The sequence below is a fragment of the Acromyrmex echinatior genome, chromosome 13, assembly GCF_024713525.1.
Source record: "Acromyrmex echinatior isolate Ae372 chromosome 13, ASM2471352v2, whole genome shotgun sequence".
Classification (NCBI taxonomy): Eukaryota; Metazoa; Arthropoda; class Insecta; order Hymenoptera; family Formicidae; genus Acromyrmex; species Acromyrmex echinatior.
In genome coordinates, this window is record NC_141864.1 from 7,829,014 (window position 1) to 7,849,922 (window position 20,909).

Consider the following 20,909-nt stretch of genomic DNA (forward strand, 5'->3'; position numbering starts at 1 on the left):
TTTTGTAACTATTTTTTAACACAGAAATCTTATGGATAAGTGTAAAAACTCTGGAACAATAGCGCCGAAATTGTGAAATACTAAAAAAATATCTGAGTAAAAACTGTCAAAGCCGAAGGAAAAAAATTATTATTTCCTCAGTTTTTTATCCTAAAATTTTAGGACTTTTCCATCGTTTATATCTCTACATCCCAGAAAACAAGTTGGTATCCTTTATCATCATTTTGACATTAGAATGGCATTAAGGACGTTATTATGTTGTCAAAATGATGACAAGTAATGTCAACTTGATTACTGAGGCTGTCCGACAAAATTTGACTTTTTTTTTTACAACACGGATCTATGTGTTTTGAAATGATTGAAAATTATGTAATTTCCTTGTCATATTATATTTAATTAATTCCATATTGCTTTTTGATTTAGTATGATTCGATTCCTATAATATTATCAAATACAAAAGCACTTACTTTTCATTGCTTATAATGCAATATTAAGAATAATGCCTTTTTTCATAAAAAAAGCTATTTTTAAATTGCTATTTATCTTAAAACAAAAAATTCTACCAAAATGAAACAAAATTGTATTTTAAAGTTAATATTTTTACATTAAGAAAATTTAAAAAAAATTACTGGAAAAGTTACGTTATAAAAAATCACAAAATCGATATTTTTGCTCTCTTTGACGCCATTTTTCTTTAAAATGTTACGTGATAATTAATTTTGAAATCCAACGGTGTTCAATAGATATAAAAATATATCGGAAATGACTATTGATACTCGTTGAAAAATTGTGGCGGACATTGTTATTTTTTGTACATATAAAACATGTTTACTTTTTATTGAAATAATTTTGTTCCAGATTCTAAATCACCTCGTCAAACATTTTATATTATCTTCAAATACAGTATAGAAAAATCTATAATTTTTTTCATAATTTTTTCATTTTATTAAAACATATGTATAATACATCTTTAAGTGAACAGCATCGATCTCACTTTGGATAAGTCGTTTTCTGCAATAATATCTGGACACTATCGCCATCTTTCTCGACTGTTGATTTCTATAATATATTAAAACTTATTAAAAATCGCGGATTTTTTCTCGGTCATAAATATGTACAGAGAAAGATTTAAAACATATATCTACATTTCTCTTTCGCCATTATGGGAAGTTAAAAACTTGAAATTTATCTCTCAAACAGGTTTCCCTATAATATAATTGGAACGACAGTTTCAATGAATTTTCATGAGAAACATTTATACGGAAGAAAAAAAGAGTTCGCATATATCTTAATTTAAAAATAACTTCGGCTATAACGGGTGAAAGTCTGCGATGTCTCTTCTTCTGCGATGTATAGCGGAATCGAAAGAGATATATATCCGATATTTTTTATTTCAGGGATTGGAAATCGATTGGCTGAAAAAAAAGAAGAATGGAATCCTTTGCTCTTATTTTGGAAACTGTGGAGACACGCGCTCACTGAAAGCGAATCGTTGATCCGCAACGCGATCCCGACGATTCTAATCCTGCAAAAATCGCAAGTGGATCACCGCAGAACTCTCCGTCGGCTTTTCTCCGTAAATTGATAGCTACCACTTTTACGTAAACATGCGGAACGAAAATTATATGCGTGCACGTATAGTAAGTGGGCGTTGATATAAACGCGTGAGTGACTTCGTACGTAAATAACCGAATGAATAAACATTGGAATAAAGTATACCGATCACCGTTATGTAAACGTGAATCTTAAATACACATGCCAGTATCGCAAACTTTGCAAAGAACGCTGTTCACAGACTAAGACCGGAGATTGTTACTTCCGTTCCAATAGAAAATATAAACGATCTTTGATGAAAAGAATAGAAGAATGTGTATATCTTTGTTAAAGATAAAAATTATAAAAATTCAGAAATTTTGAATGTAAATTCAGTGTAAATTAACTTTTACACCCGACCCTGATAGTTTTTTACTCGGAATTGTATTTTCTTTAGACACTTGACACCATATTATTGTTCCAGAATTTAGTTTTTAAAATTTAGTTTTTAGAATTTAGTTTTTAATCTAAATAATTAAAATATTACAATGACTGATAAGAGAAGAGGCGCAATAAGTGTCCTCCTCTTATAAAGCGATATTAAAAGCTCATTAAAATCATAGAAGAATAAACAAGCAAGAGGATAAATCTATGTTCCTTTCCTTGTAAGTAGCGGCCATGAATATAGGCCGCTTAGATTGATATTTATAGTTCCGTTCTTATTTCCGTTCTTATTTCAAGAATTTTAAATCTTATTTCAAGCGTGTTTTAAGATATTAATACAGTTCTGTGATTGGTTTACGACTGATTTTAAGACTGTACTTAAGGCGGTCTTAAATATAAGAACCGACTATCTTTAGATCCAGTTTCGAAAAAGAACTACATAAATGAAGATATTTCTGCCTCGATATTTAAAGTTATAAAAATAAATTAAATAATACGAAAATAACATAGGTATACTTTCTAAATTCTTGGAAGTAAGTTTTGGAGAAAGTGGCTTAAGTTTTAATTTTTAAAAGATTCACTCTAAAAGTTTGAAAGTATAACAATTTTGTATCATTTTTTTAAATTTTGATGACAATTTTTTATCATAATATTAGTTTTTTACATTTTCTGTTTCGAAGTTAAAAAAACGTATTTTTTTAATCTCTAATGTTTATAAAAACTTTATTAAAAATGCTCTCTCTTTTTTATTCCGTCGGCAAGTTTCCGTTTTCTTGCAAAATGCAAACGGGTAAGAAAAATATTTTCCCGGGAGATTGTGCAACAATCGCGACTCATGAATTTCTGACATTTCATCTGGAAAACATAGCTAACATTACTCTCATTTATGAGAATATTGTAATATCATACGCAATCTCTACCTGTTTGATCTTGCGAAAACTGGATAATTAGCGAATTTTCACAAATGAAGACACGCTATGTGGAAAGGAAAGCGACTGTAAACAATTTCGAAAACACGAATGAAACACGTTGCTAATAAAATTGAAACGTCAATCATAATGTTTACTTATTGCCAAAAGCGTCAGAAATAATTTAAACGGCATAGTACGATCTCAGGAATTACGTTAATATTTATATAAAATATGCAAATCTATTCTCTTTATTTCGCGAAAATCAGTATCGGGATACGTCGCTAGAGAAAGGAGAGAAGGGAAACAATGATTTGCGTGGGTGAGCTTGGATGAAAAAGATATGAGCGTAAATAACCATAGGAAAAGAAACAGGCTAGGAATGCCGACGCGTTGGTCACTACGACCCCGCCAGCTTTCTAACAACAATCACTTTTATGTAACGGCCATTATTCGTCCCTTTTTATTACAACAAAGGTAAATACAAAGACGCGCAACTTTCGCCGCGTAATTGCGCCGCGGACGATACGCGAATCGTACATTTGACAAATATTTCGTGGGGTAATAAAAATCAGAATATATCGACGAGTAGTTACATATGGGGGTAACCTTTCGGAATTATCCGACGAGGGACTAGAAGACCTCTTTGGCGACCAACCCTTCGTACCGGGTGGCACTGATAAATGACATCGCGTTTGACCGAATCTATTACAAAATATTATACGTATCTATATGTGATAACGGAGTCATTTCAATCACCCTGTAGACGGTCGTCGACTGCTGGCAACTTTGCGATCGGGTCCTAATGGTATCCTGGAGTTTTTTCAGAAATATTCGAAAAATGTTTAAATATTAATTGAAAAAATTTAATTTGCTCCATATATGTCAGTATGTAACAATTCAACTGTGAAATGTAAGTTAATATGTAACAACAGTAAAATTAATTTTACTGTGAACTTATACAATTTTTTCAATCGATATAAAGAAAAATTAATTAACAATGACAAATCTAAACTTCATTACAAGAACTCCAGAATATTTTCACTGAGAATAATAATCTATACGCGAATAATAATTAATGAAGAATTATACGATTACTCTCGATCGCTCTGTCTCAAAATGATTTTCCGCAATATTTTTATAATATAATCCTTATTTTCGGTTACATTACGTTCACAATTTTATGTACATAACGCAAGAAAGTCGCATTTTCTACACTATATAACGAGATACAAAAGTAAGTGGCTATCCTTCGAGCACAAAACGTCTCGACGAAACCCCCAAAGAACACACAAAAGCCAACACAAAAAATCAAAAAAACATCAAAATGATTTTATTTTGATACTTAAAGTCAATAAACAGTCAAATTTTGTAACAAAAAAAATCGTTATTTTGATGTCAAAATACATTTTGATTTTCTCTTGACTTGTGTGTCTTGGATAACTGTACAAAATAATTTTTCAAATATTGGTTACAAACAATTTTGTAGGAAGAATCAATTTTTCGGTGACTCTATGTAACATATATAATTATTATATGCATGCTAAGAATTATATATAATATAATTGTCAGCATGCACATAATAATTATTGTTTAACAAATTAGAGAGTTTATAATTTGTTCATTGTTCAATCGCTATTTAAATAAAATTTGATAAATAACAAGATTTTCTTTCAAGGAAAATCTTTTTTGTCAAACAATTTTTTTACATCTTATATCTTCTCTCAAAGTAGTCAAACTCATTTTTTTATTTATTTTGCATGAAATTAGAACACATTTTTATTTTTATACATTGTGTGTTATCAATTATGAAAAGAAACGAGAAAGTACAAGAGGAGTACGAACGGAAATGATCGTTTTGATTCGAAATAAGCGGAAGTCGACTCTAGTACTCTGATACTCGACGGAAATTCGAGAGATTTGACGAAGGGCGATCGCCACCCTAATGGCAAATATTACACATCAACACACTCAACAAAGACTATCAGGAGACACGATAGTACCTCAGCGCTATACATAAATATATTTATATACATATAAATCATATAAATCGATAATAATTAGACATTTATTTACAATCGCAACGAGGACATAACAAAAGTTAAACTATAGCCTAAGAAAAAGAAGACATAGAACCAACAATTTCAGGTACAGAATGAAATTAATCAATTATGTACAAATTTCACTTGTAATTATTGTAATTGGGGAAACGCCATAAACGTTCGCGATACTTACTATATTCATTTCTTTGGATACTTAAACGAATGAGCTGTTGCCTGATTAAAATCCCGACGATCGAATTCAGGCTAATCGAAAAATGAGCTCAGCGATTGATTCGCGGTACGTATAGTTTGTATACATACAGGTGTTCAACGTTGCGGCAATCGCTCGCGGTGAACGTAAATTACCGGTTTCTCCAATTCCCCCTCTCCCTTCCGCTCTCTCTCTTTCTCTATTTATCTGTCTCTCTTTCTTTTTCCGTCATTCCTCTCATATCATGATCGGCTACGCTTGATCTCGCTGATACACATAACTGCACGCAAGAAGTTATATGCTGATGCTATATTTTTAAATGCAAACAAATTGTCTATGATCCGAAACGATATTCGTGTAACAAATAAAGATGAAATCTAGTTTACCCTTTTTCAAAAAATATTCTGAATTGATATACACGCGTGATAAAGAATACGATCATCATAAAAATTTCTCACCTCTAAATTAGAGATCTGTTCTTTTTTGAAGAATGTTCTGAACTGGTGTAAACTGATCCATGAAGATCATCGAAAAACTTATTGCACCAGCGTACATTATTAGTTCAGAACATTCTTCGAAAAGGAAAATAGATTTCTAATTCTGAGATAAGAAATTTCTATGACGATTATATTCTTTATTTTCACTTTCGTAAGACACGCAGGTAAGTATCAGTATCTCCTTTTTCCTTTACTTTGATGGCCGATCGCGACAACCAGCAATTTGAGAGAATCAAGCACGGTTCGGGGCCTCGAGAGCGTGAAAAAGAGCCTGCGACTTTCTCTCGGCGCAAATGTGACAATCGTTATCCGCGATACAATCAACAAAGTTGATTCTAATCTAAAGTGTTTGATAAACAATTAAATTGAGTTAGTTTCGCATATCGAGAATCCATGAGAATCATCGAGGAACTGATTGTCATCAAACAAGAGAAATTATAGGCTCTGACGAAATAAATCAATAAATCGTGAATACCTTTATGAGCGTAGGATATCAGTGTATAAATAATTTACTCTACACAACAATTGAAAAAAGTTTATCATTTCGATTCATGGTTCGGGTCCTCTTGAAAACATTTTAATTAGGTGAATATCTAAAATTAATTACTGTTATCAATAAGCCCAGATAGAACATCAAATCATAATAAGATCAAAATGAGATCAAGTATAGGATCATCCAATAAAATTTATAAGTCGGAATATAACTTCGGGAACGCACTCATGAATTCGACATTAACTTGTCACTAACTTTGACATGTGTCATTTTCAGATGTGGGCAATTTAATATGATGTGCGATATGGAGCGAACATACGCGAAAAAATTATCCAAACAAAATTATCTACATTTTGTGAAAATTCGCGGAATGTGATCAAAATTACATTCCGAAAACTTCATAATTATTTTGGCTAGCACAATCACCAACAGAGCACATTATCATCACAGTATAGTGAAGAAATTCGAGGAAACTGGATCGGTACAAGATATAAAAATACCAATATGTGAACATCCAGTCCATCGCTGAGATTAAGCTGGTGATGTCAAAATGACATAAAAAATTTCACCAAGCGTATCAGAAGGCAAAAAGAGATGGTCATTCGGCTATCCTGTTCAAATAATTTTGTCTACTGAAGATATTTTGTCGAATGAAAAAGAATTTTGCCAAAAATTGTGTGTTTTATTTAAGAAAAATTTTGTATAACTCTTATTGGACTATAGAAGTCAGACTATAGAAGTTTTAGGAAAAATTATAATGATGTCATTCGATACATTTCTCTCTCTCTCTCTCTCTCTCTCTCTCTCTCTCTCTCTCTCTCTCTCTCTCTCTCTCTCTCTCTCTCTATTATTATGATTTTTCTTAAAATAACTTCCTTGATATTTTGATCTTATTATGATTTTGTGTTCTATTTGAGAGGGACTCTCGTAAATTTTGATGATTTTAATTAATATTTACATTGATTTATCAGTCACGCGATAGAAACGGAAATCAGTCATGATTTTTAGGTTTTTATGTATCGCAATTTGTTCGATTGGAAAATATTTTCTAATTTTACACTGGCTACAAAAACCGGCATGATTTATGCTGAGAGGAAGATATAAGAATAATGAAATAATTGAGTAATTACTCCGTCCTTTTGAGTTCGCTACTTTATTTTCAGTAAGGTGTGAATTTGAAGTTATATTAACCCTCTAATAATAAGATGGGGTTGGATGCTTCTATTTTACAGCGCACATTTTACGTTGTTAACAGAAGAACAGATTTTATATTATTTAATTTCTTTTACACATTTTGTACATTATATTAAAAAAATAAACAAAATAGTATCATATCCAACTCTATTTTCCTTGATATTGAAAATCCATCTTATTAGAGAGTTAAACTCTGAAATGTCCTGAAAGAACGATTCACTAGTTGCGTTCACTTTAAATAATGTTTCTTTCTCACGGAAGTGCTGATGCATGGTGCCTCATGTTTCGAATTCGGGTCTTTCCATGTGTTTTTCGTGGGTGGATCGCTAAATCTTGTTTTCGCAAGATTCATCGCTTTCTGGCAAGCGTCCTGCTCTAGATCGCCTTCAAAAAATCGACACATCTCTCTCACAGGTAGAGCCCTGGCGCCTCGGTTGAGATCGTGAAGAGACCGGGCACGTTGTTTACCCTTGGGACTGGGTTTGCAAGATGTTCGGCCAAGATCTTCCGTGCTTCTGGCCAGACGACCGCCTAATCTCGAAAGGGATTCAAATAAAGTCAGCTTCTCCCGCACCGGCACGTATTTGTCTACCCTTTGACATCGCTCCAAAAGTTTGGCAACATCCTCTTCGCAAGGTGGTACCGTTAAGGCCGACGGAAAACTCGGAGATGTAATTGCCGGACAATCCGTGGATTTTTGGCAAGGCTGCGACAACTGACGGGGAATGGGAATTCTGGAAGACAGGAGAGCCAGCCGCTCTTTCCGCTCCCGAAGAGTTTCCACGTTAGAGATGGTGATACCGGTCATCAATTGCTGGACCTGCGATAGCTGTGCCTTGTCACGAATGATTCTCCTCTCTCTGGCTCTACTTCTCCTTTCGTTGATGTCCGGCCTGAGTATTCCAGGACTGTTGTTTCCACTTCTAAAACTATTATTGTTCCGTTTGTCGTCCTCGTTTCGATAATTTTCCTCAGTAAACCTCACTGTGGAAGTCTCGTTCGGTCTGAGCGGAGGTAATCGATCGACGATCGAATTCTCATTTTGCTTTCGTATGTCGGTCAATGTAAGAAGTCCCTTTTTAGGCGAGCGGGTCGGATGAGCATCATCGTTATCGTTGACAGAACAAATCCTACTCCTGGTTCTACCATAGATCTTCGGCAAGTTGTTGTTGTTTTCCTCGGCTCTTGCTTTCCGCCTCGCATCCTCTTCAAGGACTCGTCGACTTCTCGCTTCATTTTCGCGTCTGCGCGCCTCTTTGTACCTCTGTATCCTCTGTTCCCTTGTTTCTGGTTCCGGGGACGCTGCTGGTAAGGGGACGCTGCGGGAGTCCACTGTATCGCTCGACCGGCATATGCCACCCCAAGGGAGACTGTCGTCGCTACCCTCACTGCTTTCGCTGCAACCCCACGCTCTGTTGACCGGTTGGTCCTTGTTGCTTATCACAGTGGGTATGCTTCGAAATTCTCCCAACAGGTCTTCGTCGCTCGAGTTACTACTGGACCAACCGCGTAATTCACTCCTCGCCCTCCTCCTGGAATCGTCGAGGATCGTCGTCGTGCACAACGTCGTCTTCTCCGTCGGTGAGTCGCTTGGCCAGCAACGTAATTCACTGCGAGATCGTCTTCTCGTCTCCGTCGGACTGTCCGGCAATGGAACCGGACCTCTCGGACAAATGGTCAATATCTCCAGGAAGTTCAAGCATCGTTGAGCGCGAAACGGCGTTTGCCGAACTAATTCGGCCGCAATCGCTCTGACCCAAGACCAATAGATCGGTTCCGTGTCAGCCTGAAAAAATAAACGATTGACATGCTCTATTTAAACAGTTGTATAAATACTAAATATTTGAAATAATTAATAAGATAGTATTTTTTAAACATTGAAAAATAGTCAAATATAAGTAAACAAGAGTCAAACTTAATATATAATACGATCAAGGCTAAATCTGATGCATAACAATATTTATAAATATGTAAATTTTAAATACATCTTTCAGTTATTTAAATTGCACATCGATTATTATCGAACTTAACAATCAATTTAATTATATAAGTCCTGTTCTTCTTAACTAAACTTCTTGTATGGTTTATCTTTCCCTTTTTCTTTTTCACATTGAAAAAAAAGAAAAAAAATGAACTGTGTGTGAGTGCGAGAAGTTCAGCTAAAAAGAACAAATGTATCTTATTATTTCAGTTTTAATTTACGATTAATTTTCAAATCTGACTAATCGGCGTTCAGTTTAAATAAATAAAAAACTTGTATTTAAAATTTATATATGAATAATATTAAGCCAGATTTATAAGTCTTCATTATACTTGATCCTTCTTTAATTATTTGATTTATTATTCATATAATGATAAATCTCTGTCATTTTTTAGTTTATCAACGAAAATTAAAATAAAATTGAATCTTTTTAAATTATGTAGAAAATATATAGTTAAAAAATACGATTTTAAAAAATAAATGTTCTAATTTTCTTAAAGTATTTTAATATTATAAATCATTTGGCACTATTGCTTATGTCATACATAATCAGTCATGATGCACAAAAAGATATATATGAAACTGTTTTAAAGAAAGCTTTGACTTTTGAGAAAGTTATATGGCAATTAAAATTAATGTCAAGACAACTAAAAATTAAATTGACTGATAATTCCGATAACAAAGTTTTATATGAGCAGATAAAGCGGTTTAATATTATAGGCGAGAATGTAGGACCAGCAAAACATTGCCGACGATTATGTACATTCGGATTTCATATTCTCATACGGTAGGTATCTGGATGCTACGTGGAGTAGTCGAACGAGTCTGTCTACCCGCAGGATCGACCGTGACACACGATTTCGCTGGCCGGCGCGGCGATTCGAAAGTCGCCGGTTCGCTCGAGTGCACGAACGACGGACTCCGACAACGTGGAATTTGCTCGTTAACCACCGGCGGCGTGTCGATCATTACCATCCTCGACGGGAACAAATCTCTCTGTCGCCTTGCCTGCCGAGGCCGGCCTTCGTCGAGCAGCGCGTTCGACGACACTGGCCGATATCAGGCCTGTCTGGAAAAAAGCTCGCCGACAGGTTTGCCCGTTCGTTGTCTATCTCGAGGACAACATGGAAAACCCGCTTTCGATCGAAAACCATGACGCAGCATCGAGCTATGAACAAGCGACAAGAGAAACACCGCGGCAAAATGGCACGAGAGCTCGGCCGTATACTTGTATTCCTAGGCAATGATGCTCGTCGATCCGCAATTCTAATCGCGGCACACGATCATCAATGGGCGCTCGCGTAGTCACTGCAATTGCCTCAATTAGCATCGTTAAGTCGACTCAGCGTGAAAACGCCGGAACGTCCTATTACAATGTCGAAAGATTCATCCGATTGACTGACCATGCGCTGGTAAGATAGTCGTCCTTGGAACGAGCCCAAAGAGGTGAGGAACTTCTCCTCGGATACGAGAGCGCGCGATGGTGGGATTCCTTGACAATGGCGGGTCATGGGAGAACGGTGCAATAATCTCCCACGCATTTATCATAGCGAATCGGCAAACTGGGTATGTTGACCTTGCCTACTGGCCTTATTAAGATCTCGCGATTCGATGGGCGAGTCTATGTTACATCACAGAGCTGTCGTTCCTCCGCCACCTGGACATCCGCGGCCTTGACAAGGATACCTCATACATGTTGTTTAAGCTATGCGTTTTGAACGCATTATCACGTGCCAAAGCGTCTTCGTTGAAGGTCGGTTGAGCGAGCGCGCGTCTCATCGGCTTAGGTAGATCGTCGCGTACGTAAGAGGGCTTCTAATTGGATTATTTCGTGAGTAGAGAGAAAAAAAGCGAAATGAAAATCCGACCAGGGCCAAACACGTATAAAATGAGTCTCGAGGACTCTCCGGGCGATCTGAAAGTGGTCGGAGATCGACGATGGCTTCTATGCAAAAAGGAGAAATCTGCGTGTAGATTTGAATTTTGAGTGATATTCTAGAGATCGGAGCTGTCGTGGTAGATTCGCACAGTCTCGCTTGCTTGCTCGCTCGCTTGCTCACAGGAATTGTATAACGCGTTAGAAATCGAATGGCGACGCTGGCGGGTCCGTAATTAGAAGTTGCAGCGTTCAGCGAAACGGGAGCCCGCGTGGCTCGCCCGGCGCACGTGAAAGTGTTTACGGCTGAGGAAACGGATCGTGCCGGAGATAAAGGCCATTTACATGCAATTACATTGCGTTGGTGCGGCATATTATTCCTTCCCTGGCCTCTCCCGTCCTGTCTTGGTCCGCGCTTCTGTCGTGCCTTACAGTCGCCGCCGACCGGTAAGGAACGCAAGAACGACCAATTCTGTCTTGTGGAACCATGCCAAATCGCGAACGCTTTCGGCTCTCACGAAAGCCTCTCTAGCTTGAAATACACCGTTGCGCTGGTCAGGGATCAAGAGTAATCGGGAAATTCCTTTCCAATTGACTACAAATCGATTTCTGTTACGAAATCTTATGATTCGGTAAATTGATGTTTGTCGATCTATAAAAGATAGAAAGAGAAATTGCGAAAAAGCTTTAATAAGCAGCAATAATAATTATCCAAAAGAGCGACTTTGTGAATCATTCAATGCTGGTTCCAAAGAAAGTTGTCAAGTAGATTTATGTGTTTTGATACTTTGTACAAGATATTCTGTATCATTGTCCGATAAGTAATTGTACGCTGAAGTATATTTGTTTTGAAATCGATTATGATAATAGCTAGATAATGCTGGCTGAAACGTGTATTGGAACTCGAACAATATCCGAGATTAATCGCTTCAGAATTTATGACTCTACTTTTATTAAACGCTCATTCAAAATATAGATTTCAATCGCTGCGTAATGGAAGAAATTTGTTTGTCATCATTTAATGTTTTAATAAATAATAATCGTTCTGTATTTCATATTGTTTTAATATTTATGATGTTTCATTATTGGAATATTCAGAAACTGTGGATTATGAATAATGAATAATAACGTTCCTATTGTTAATATTTTCTTTTTCAAAAAATTATGGAATTCGTAATGAAATTGCAAATTAATATCAATATAAAAGATATAGAAAAATTACGAAAAAGCTTCAATTAGAGGTGATAATTACCCAAAAGGTGGCGAGCGAACGATTCTCTGAATCGCTCAAGGTAAAACCGAGAGCAAATGTATGAGGTTGACAGAGACTCGGTGGTGCCTGACGAAGATTTAATGCTCGCAATGGTAACCTCATCGGAGTACCTTCGACCCATAGCCAGCCCATCCTGATGGAAACCGTTCTTCTTTCGCTGAGATCTTCCACATACAGCTCGCCTGAAATCCAAATTGCAAGAACGCACATAAGGACCAATTCGCTATTCAGTAACAATTGAATCAATTAATTCATAGTGATTAAATCTCGATGCCGTTTAGAAATTCTCCGACGATGAACTTTCAGTTTCATCGCATTCAATAGCGCACGCCATAAATGGCAGTGGCGCTATTAATATTCGAGCAGTTTCAATATTAAGTCAAAGGAGAATCGATGATTCACGCGTTTATATCATAATGAACAACGGAAGAAATTTCGCATTACGAACAATCGGTTATAATTGCATTACAATATGATTTTTCAGAAATATCTACACGAAGAAAACGGTTTTGATAAAGTATCTAAAAATTTAATCAGATATAGATCTGAAAGTAATTTTGTTGAACTATTTAAATAATTATGTAAGACACTTAGGCTGGTTGCTAAAATATCAAAACATCTTAGTATTGCTTAACATGTTTGAATTTCCTAAATATTTTGATGGTCCAACAAAATTATTTTCTTTTAGTATCTATTGAAATTTTTAGATATGCCAACAAGATCGTTCTTTCTGTGTAAAAATTTAACTAAAATCTAGGACAAGCATGATGAACAATATTGTAAAGTTTTGAAATTCTCAAAATTTTTTATAATATTGCTCATCGTGCTTGAGTGTTCTACATTCTAATAACCAAATTGAGCATGCTATACATAATTATTGTAATAAAAGCCAACAAAATTATTTTCAGTTTCTATAATCAATTAAGATTTTATATATTTCAACAAAACCATTCTCTTTTTATAGTACAAGCACAGAAGAAATAAAAGCCGCCGTATTTTATTGACGACAATTAAGTTTATCAATTTTACAAATATTTTCTTTAAATAATATTAAAATACCATCGAAAGACTACAATCGGCTGCCTGGAATTCTTCTGATTAATAGTAATAAATCTGATTAATAGCAACCAAAATCACGCGAGGCAAAATCGCATGTTCGCGCGAGATCGATTCCTACAATTTCTCAGCTCGCGATTTCACATTGTCCCGAATTAGCCGATAGCTTTCGACGTAATCAAGGCCCCGCGTCATTTCGTGCCAAACCGACAGGTATTTCATTATTCGGTTCGGCAACTGCTCCATAAAAGGTGTACGTCACGAACGTTCGTTACGGTTATGATTTACGACATAAATTCATTTTCCACTTTAGTGTAAAAAAAAAGAGAGAAAGAATTTGCGGGGGAGGACGATGATAAGGGCAACGAATCGAGAGATTGACGTCATCCGATCGAAAGACGTGGGTGGATGAGCGTGGTATTATTGGTACTCTATGGTTATTTCTCGTTCATCTTGATTTCGACTAAACGATTATTGACCGAAAGCAACATTAAACACGCCTACGTTTCCCAACGTAGCATTCGAACGACTATTTTCGCTAAAGTCTGGGATGGAAATAGATCCTGCTGTGACGTCTTCCTGCGGTGCGGTGACTGAATACTTGTCACCCTCATCTAATCTCACAACGTCTGCGAAACATTCTGAACCCGCCGTCAGCTCGTAATGACAGCAATTTGCAACCTTCATTCGCATTTTCCTGTTCTCGTCAGTAATATTAAATTGTGGAAAAATTGCTCTTTCAACAATCCATTTATTCTGTATAAAAGATTGTAATTTCTGAAATTAATGTCGTTTTAATTAACTGCCGTTGAATTTCTTGATGGATTTGATGGCGTCGAATAATCATATTAAGCATTTCCAGGTATTTTCCAAAAGTTATCACAACAATGTTTGAAAAACATTTATGAAGAAATTGAAAAAAATACGCATTATCGGAAAAATACGATCGATAAGATGCCTGGAATTCTTCTGGTTATAGTAAATAGCTGTAAAATTCTTTACCTATATTTTTTCTTCGCGTGGATAAATGTCGTTGGACGTGACGACGAATAAAGTAACGACCTACGACACACCCTTTGACTGAAAATATTTCTTTTCGTCAGGATGAAAATGACTCGCCCAAACAATCTCGTCGATTAACCCTTTGTTCCCCATCGAATGTAGGTAACCCCACTCGTTTCGCTTTCTAGCATTGTCGTCATTATTATGACAGACAACAATGGAGAGTCTAATTCTAATTAGTCTCAAACAACTTGAGGAAAATTAGTCTCAACAATTATCAAGGTGCAAGAGGGTCGGACTCTTCTACTTTGTCGTAATAGCGCCAAAATAATGTGCGTTCAGTTTAAAATTTGTGCAATATTTGTGCGAATAATTACGACCTCGGTCATGATATATATATGATATATATATGATATATGATATATATATATATATATATATATATATATATATATATATAATAATTCATAAGCTAGCAGAATTTCGTAATGTTTTGCGTTCTGCATTGGACAGCTAGAAAACAGCGTTATTTATGAATCCCATATCTCTCGAGTGCTGAATAAAATCTCGCGGTACATCATTGAGAAAGCGCCGCTGTTTTCTCGGAACAAAATTTGCATCAAGATTATAATTATTCCGTCAGTAAAATGATTTGATGATGTATGATAATGTCGCAATTGCTAGAATCTGTAGAGCGATGTACTTACCTAACTGGCAGGATTATTTTCTCATTTTCTGATTACATCAATAAACGAGGAATAGGCCAAAATGATTTTCAAATTAATTTTGTAATATTTCATATCAACTATATGATATTATATATACAGTATAGACCATTCCAACAATATTATAGCTGCATTGCAATGTTCCAGCAAATATTGCATAAATATTTCTTACTATTTCTCTACTATAAATTGCAAGAATTGTCTTCATAATTTTCGTAAAAGGAGTTTAGTATCATACAGCATAAAATCTTATAATATCTTAATATCTTAATAATACTGTAAACAGCAATTGCAGCAATGTTATTGTAAATTTGTACTACACAGGCAGATATTAAATCGCTTTTACGAAAATTATGAAAACAATTCGTGCGATTTATAATAAATAAACAGCGATATTCATACTACTATTACAGATCATATGTTGTTTTTTCATTACATTTTTTTTTTATCAGTTTTTCCAATCGATTTTCACTTAGTCCGAGATTATCACTAAAAACTATGAAGTAAAGATGAATGGAGTCAAATTATATCTGGTTTCGCGGATTGTTACGAATGTTACAAATGATGTGGTATTTTCTCTAACCGTGTAATGATTTTCACGCCAGTCATAGTGAGTCACCATAAATTCATGGTCATTCTATTTGTCTATGCCGACAAAGCTCTCTATGCGTGAGATTTTTCCACGAACGCGTTACGAAGTACTGACTCATCAGCAAACTCCTCCGCAAAGTAGACGCTTCTATTTTTTTTAAAAAAGCAGCCAAGTGTGTCGATTGCGCCAACAATTATTATCATTTGAAAATGTTAATTACTCTAATTGCGGAAGAGGTCATAAAGTTTCTATTAAAACTCGCACGATGCTCTATGATCGAAATGAGATGCTCTATTTCGAAAGACACATCGTTAATTCGACACGAAAATTTTATAATATGCGAATGTTTGAAGAACATAATCAACAAACAACAAATGTTTCATCAGTTTACAGTGTCGGAACATCTGTTTAGGTTTCCTCTCCATAAACCTTTGGTTTTCTGGTCGAAAAAGTACATTCTTGGGAAGCTGTCGAGCCGAACACTCTTGAGAGTCGAAGACTCTCCGAAAGAAGATAGTCCGATGTCCGCTCTCACGGTCCATTAAGCTCCAGAAAGTAAGCGTGTCGCCTTCATACGTGTGAATGAGCCATAAATAAAGCGGTCGTTTCTAAACCCGCATCTTTGCTCTGAAAGCTTCTCGGACAAACGTATCGAGTTATTACTTAGGACATGCCGCGAAAGTCTTTGCGTTAAATTTAAAGCCATCGCGCCGGTTTAATTTCTTCGCTAACGAGAGATATCGCTTCAACGGTTTCTCCTACATTCATTTATTATCAATGTACTGTAAAATAGTAACAAGAGTTATAGTTTCTAACAAATGACGTAAGAAAATATATATGGAAGTACACTTTATTGTACTTTATGGGAATATCTATGGCAAAACGCAACAAGTAGACGAAACTAATTTGGACCGCGTTTCTCATGCGTGCATGAACATCTTATCTTGGTGTTATGAGCAGGAAAAAAGGAAAGTCGAGCGACACTTTGCCGTGCAATTGTTGAAGAACAATGACGCGTCGTACTGTATTGCAACTCTCTCTTTCCTCAGAAAAGCAACGTGCCTGGGTAAACATTGAAGAAATATGCGACTACCTGTATGCTTAATACCTTTCGCAGGTATATTAATCCTGGCATTACCACAACCAAGCGTTTTGTTCCCGAAAAATATCGCACAAGAAAATACTATAGTATATCCGCACAGAAAGAATGATTTTACAGAAATATCTAAAAATTTAGATAAATATTGAAAGATTTGAAAATAATTTTATTACACCATCAAAATAATTACGTTTAGGAATCTCAAAAGTGTTGACATTCTAGCAACTAGTCCTTTGAACGTCCTATATAAGAATAGAACGGGGCTTTTTCATCCATTTCTCACAATAATGTTTATGTTTCTAAACAGCACATGTTGATTATTTATGCTGTGCTCTCAAGGAGCAATTATGATTATATAATGTAACCGTAAGCATATCACTGAAAAGAGATATTGTTTGCCATCATGAATTTTTGTATTATTTTAAAGTTGAAACTGACGAAGTTGAAACTGACGGAATAGCCCGGTCTTATTATTGAGCCAACAAAATTATTTCAGATCTGTACCTGACTAAATTTTTAGATATCTAAGCAAAATTGACCTTCCACTAAACACAAACTAATTATAATATTACATCAATATTATAATTTTTCAATCAATAATATACATGTAATATAATGCATGTTGTACATAACAGTTACATTGTTAAGTAAGAAATTATATTTAATTATTTAAATAAACTATAATTATAAAAATAAAAAAATATTATCTGCAATTATTATGAAAAATTGTTACAGAATTTGATTATATTTTGATTATACAATAAAATAAGCCTCTTGGCTAGATGTTCATTTATTATGCGTGTATGCGTAGGCTTTTCTTCCACATTTTTTCTTGATACGTGAGTACAATAATATCGCCAGTCACTACTATGGTATGCCGAAAAGTTTCGGTTTAGTCGAAATGCCTATTTCACAGCCTATGAATACATACAAGGACGGAGGACGTCCATGCACAGTCGAGCGGTAGCAACTTTAATGCACGTCGTTGCACGTTCCATTCCGCCCCTTGCGGTTGGCCCACGTCGCGTAAAACTCAGGAAGCCGTTTGTTCCTTTAGATCCATAAGATAGGACAAGGAATGTCGATTCCATCTACCGGGTGAACTTTTCGAATCATTAAATCCGTTGAATCGATCGATTAATCACCGGTTACGCTAATTTCTCAACAAAGAGCATAGAAGGGATGTATAAGTATACTGATAAAAACTAGCAAAAACCACTAGCAAAAACTGTAAAGCCGGCTATTTCAGGAGGCAGGAGAATCCTACAGTGATCCTGGGATCACTGGTGGAAAGGTTCCGAGGGAAAATGCAAGGACCTAAGCCTCTTTTCCGCACTTCCTTTTTGCCAGCCACTTTTTTCCGTTGCGCTCGGTCAACACGGGAGATCCTGTTCAACAGTTATTCATTTTTCACCTCATTCCTTCACGCTCCTCTGCCTCCTGTCAGTCCTGACATGTCATCATGACCAAACAGGACCCCGCCTTTTTTTTTTCTTCGCGGCCGGTTGCGTCGCGTCCTCGGAAGCACCATGAATTATTTATTCGCGAGGTTCATTGGGAGGAACACCTTCGAATTCCGGTGAATGTCCTCGATTTTCCACGCAGCCTGGCCGCCCTTCACCCTTTTACCCTTTCCTTGCGTGTGTTGCAAGGACGAAGATTAGAATTTCATGGCTGCTAGTGATGAGCGAAGAAAAAAACCGCAGGAGCGGAGACTTCCCCGGAGGAAGTCGGCAGTGCGCTTTCTCCGTAAGTCCCGCATAATGAGATTTGCAACCGCATAAAGGAAGAAATATTGCGAAATCAGATTATGCGTCTGATGAGAGCGTTTTCCACTAGGTTAAATATAAGACATGGTATTTCTAGTGGGATTAAAATTTCACATTTTAATATATGCGGGTTATTAACCTAAAATTTTATAATAAAATCTTCGCAAACTGTTACAGTAAAATTACATTGTACAAAGAGAGAAATTAATCTCTCTTATAGTTGTGATGAATTTTTCTATCCTATATTATTTACTAATTTTAGTATTATGTTAATCATACATAATTTACAATGTAACGAAATTTGGAACTCACTAGCTTAACTTCGTCAATAAATCGGGATGGTAATCGTGTCAAACATCCCTATTTTCCAAGGTGGAAAGAAGTGCATTCGCTAGGTGAAACGCGACGTGAAAGTGACAATCCCGCAATGCGCAACCAGAGTCGACCGAGACAGAGCGGTGGACCAGGGCGGCTTGTCGCGCGGCTCCCGGTCTCGTGAGGGACCAGGAAACGGAAGGCCGATGGTAATGGCGGGCCGCGGCATGTCATGCATGGGCCCACTACCGCGGCGTAGCCAGGAACTATGGCGGAAAAACGGCCACCGTTACCATGCCGCTTCGTGCTACCGGAATTCGCATACGGCCTCGTGTAACTGTTGCGACGGTGCCGAGCATCGCCAACAGAGTGTGGTATGTCAGTCAGTGCGCGGCCAGTGGCGTAGAACACTCGCTCGCCTTGCCAAATGCACCTGCCTGCGAGTGCTTTCCAGTCGGATGCCCGCCACATGGCGACCCAGCAGAGTTTATCCTATTACGATTGATTCATGGCGCCTCCGTGTAAATACTGTGTTTCCAGAATCCGCGATTGCATGCAAATTCTGGAACGCTCTTTTCTTTACATAAGAGAAAATATACAGAAAGAATAATTTTTTTGCTGAAATATGTAAAAATTTAATTAAATACAGATTTAAAAATATTTTTTTGAAATGAATTATTAGTATATATTATGTAGGCCACTCAAACTAGGCTTCCTATAATAAAGTGTCAATTTTTTCGCAGAATTGATCTCTGCTTGAGTTTTCTACATAATTATTTTGATGGACCAACAGAATCATTTTCAGATCCGTGCTAAATATTTAGATATTTCAGCAAAATCATTCTTTTCGTGTGAAGTACTTTCTAAAAATTTAATTAGATATATTGTACTTAAAAATAATTTCGTTGGATTATTAAAATAATTATGTAGGACATTCAAGCATGATGAGGGTTATTGTAATAGTTTTAACAACGTCTAACCTACAAAATGTTCAATAAAATTCCTTTCAGATCTGTATCTAATTAAATTTTTAGATACTTTAGCAAATTGTTCTTTCCATGTACAAATGTTCAATTATAACAGAATAAGATGCCCAATTGTTTATATTCAAAGAGTAAATCCTTGCTTATTAAAAATATATTATTCAATGTAGTAATAAATTCAGATCAAGTGAATTTTGCTCATGTAAGTGTATTCATAAAAATGGTAAAACCACTTTTTTATAAATACATATAATATATGATTTGATAAATATTTTAGCAAATAAATATCCATGTATCTTTTTTTCTCTCCTGCCAGGATTAAACTAAAAATTCTGTGACAAAATGTCATAAATCGCGAGACGGCGTGTATGAATGCCGCGAACATGCAGAAGTGGCTCACATTGTCTCGTCTAGCGAAACAAACGTTCGTTAGCAATAATTACAAGGCGAACCCGTTAGTGGCGCGTAGGAAGGAGCGTTTTTTTTTTCAAGAGTGTATTCGTGTAAATCGTGTATGTCCGCATCACATTGAAATTCCGAATGGTCGTCGTTGTTGTTTCGCGATGTGCAGTAATTTTTGCTGTCTCGCCATTCGCAGCCCTTCGCAATTTTATTTTACAGTCGTATCTAATTACTCGCAGTCATGATCGCTGAACTCCTAACCGTGTTATTCCGCTTGTTATTTCAGCAAACTACAATCTTGACTGTATATATAAAGCATCCTCAATTTATGATTTTTTGCATTTTATTAGAAAAGGCGATTATAAAAGCCATAAAAAAACTAACAAAACATTAAAATTGATATAGAAATATTATTTTTTAATAAAATTTTTTAAATTTATTTTTTAATTTATTTTTCGTTAAATATAGAACGTTTAAGATAATTTGTGGGCGTGTTTTATATTTATGGTTAAAA

The 20,909-nt window shown here is 35.9% G+C and overlaps 1 protein-coding gene across 1 annotated transcript in view; it reads right to left on the reverse strand.

The window, feature by feature from the left end:
- Positions 1 to 3,318: 3,318 nt before the first annotated feature.
- Positions 3,319 to 20,909, reverse strand: part of LOC105148701 (uncharacterized) — a 40,453-nt gene continuing 22,862 nt past the window's right edge. Inside the window, exons 2-3 of the mRNA XM_011060584.2 lie at positions 12,432 to 12,634; positions 3,319 to 9,108 (exon numbers count right to left, since the gene is read on the reverse strand). Coding sequence (XP_011058886.2) covers positions 7,552 to 9,108; positions 12,432 to 12,634 — 1,760 coding nt within the window. The 3' untranslated portion in view covers positions 3,319 to 7,551. The remainder of the gene's footprint in view (positions 9,109 to 12,431; positions 12,635 to 20,909) is intronic.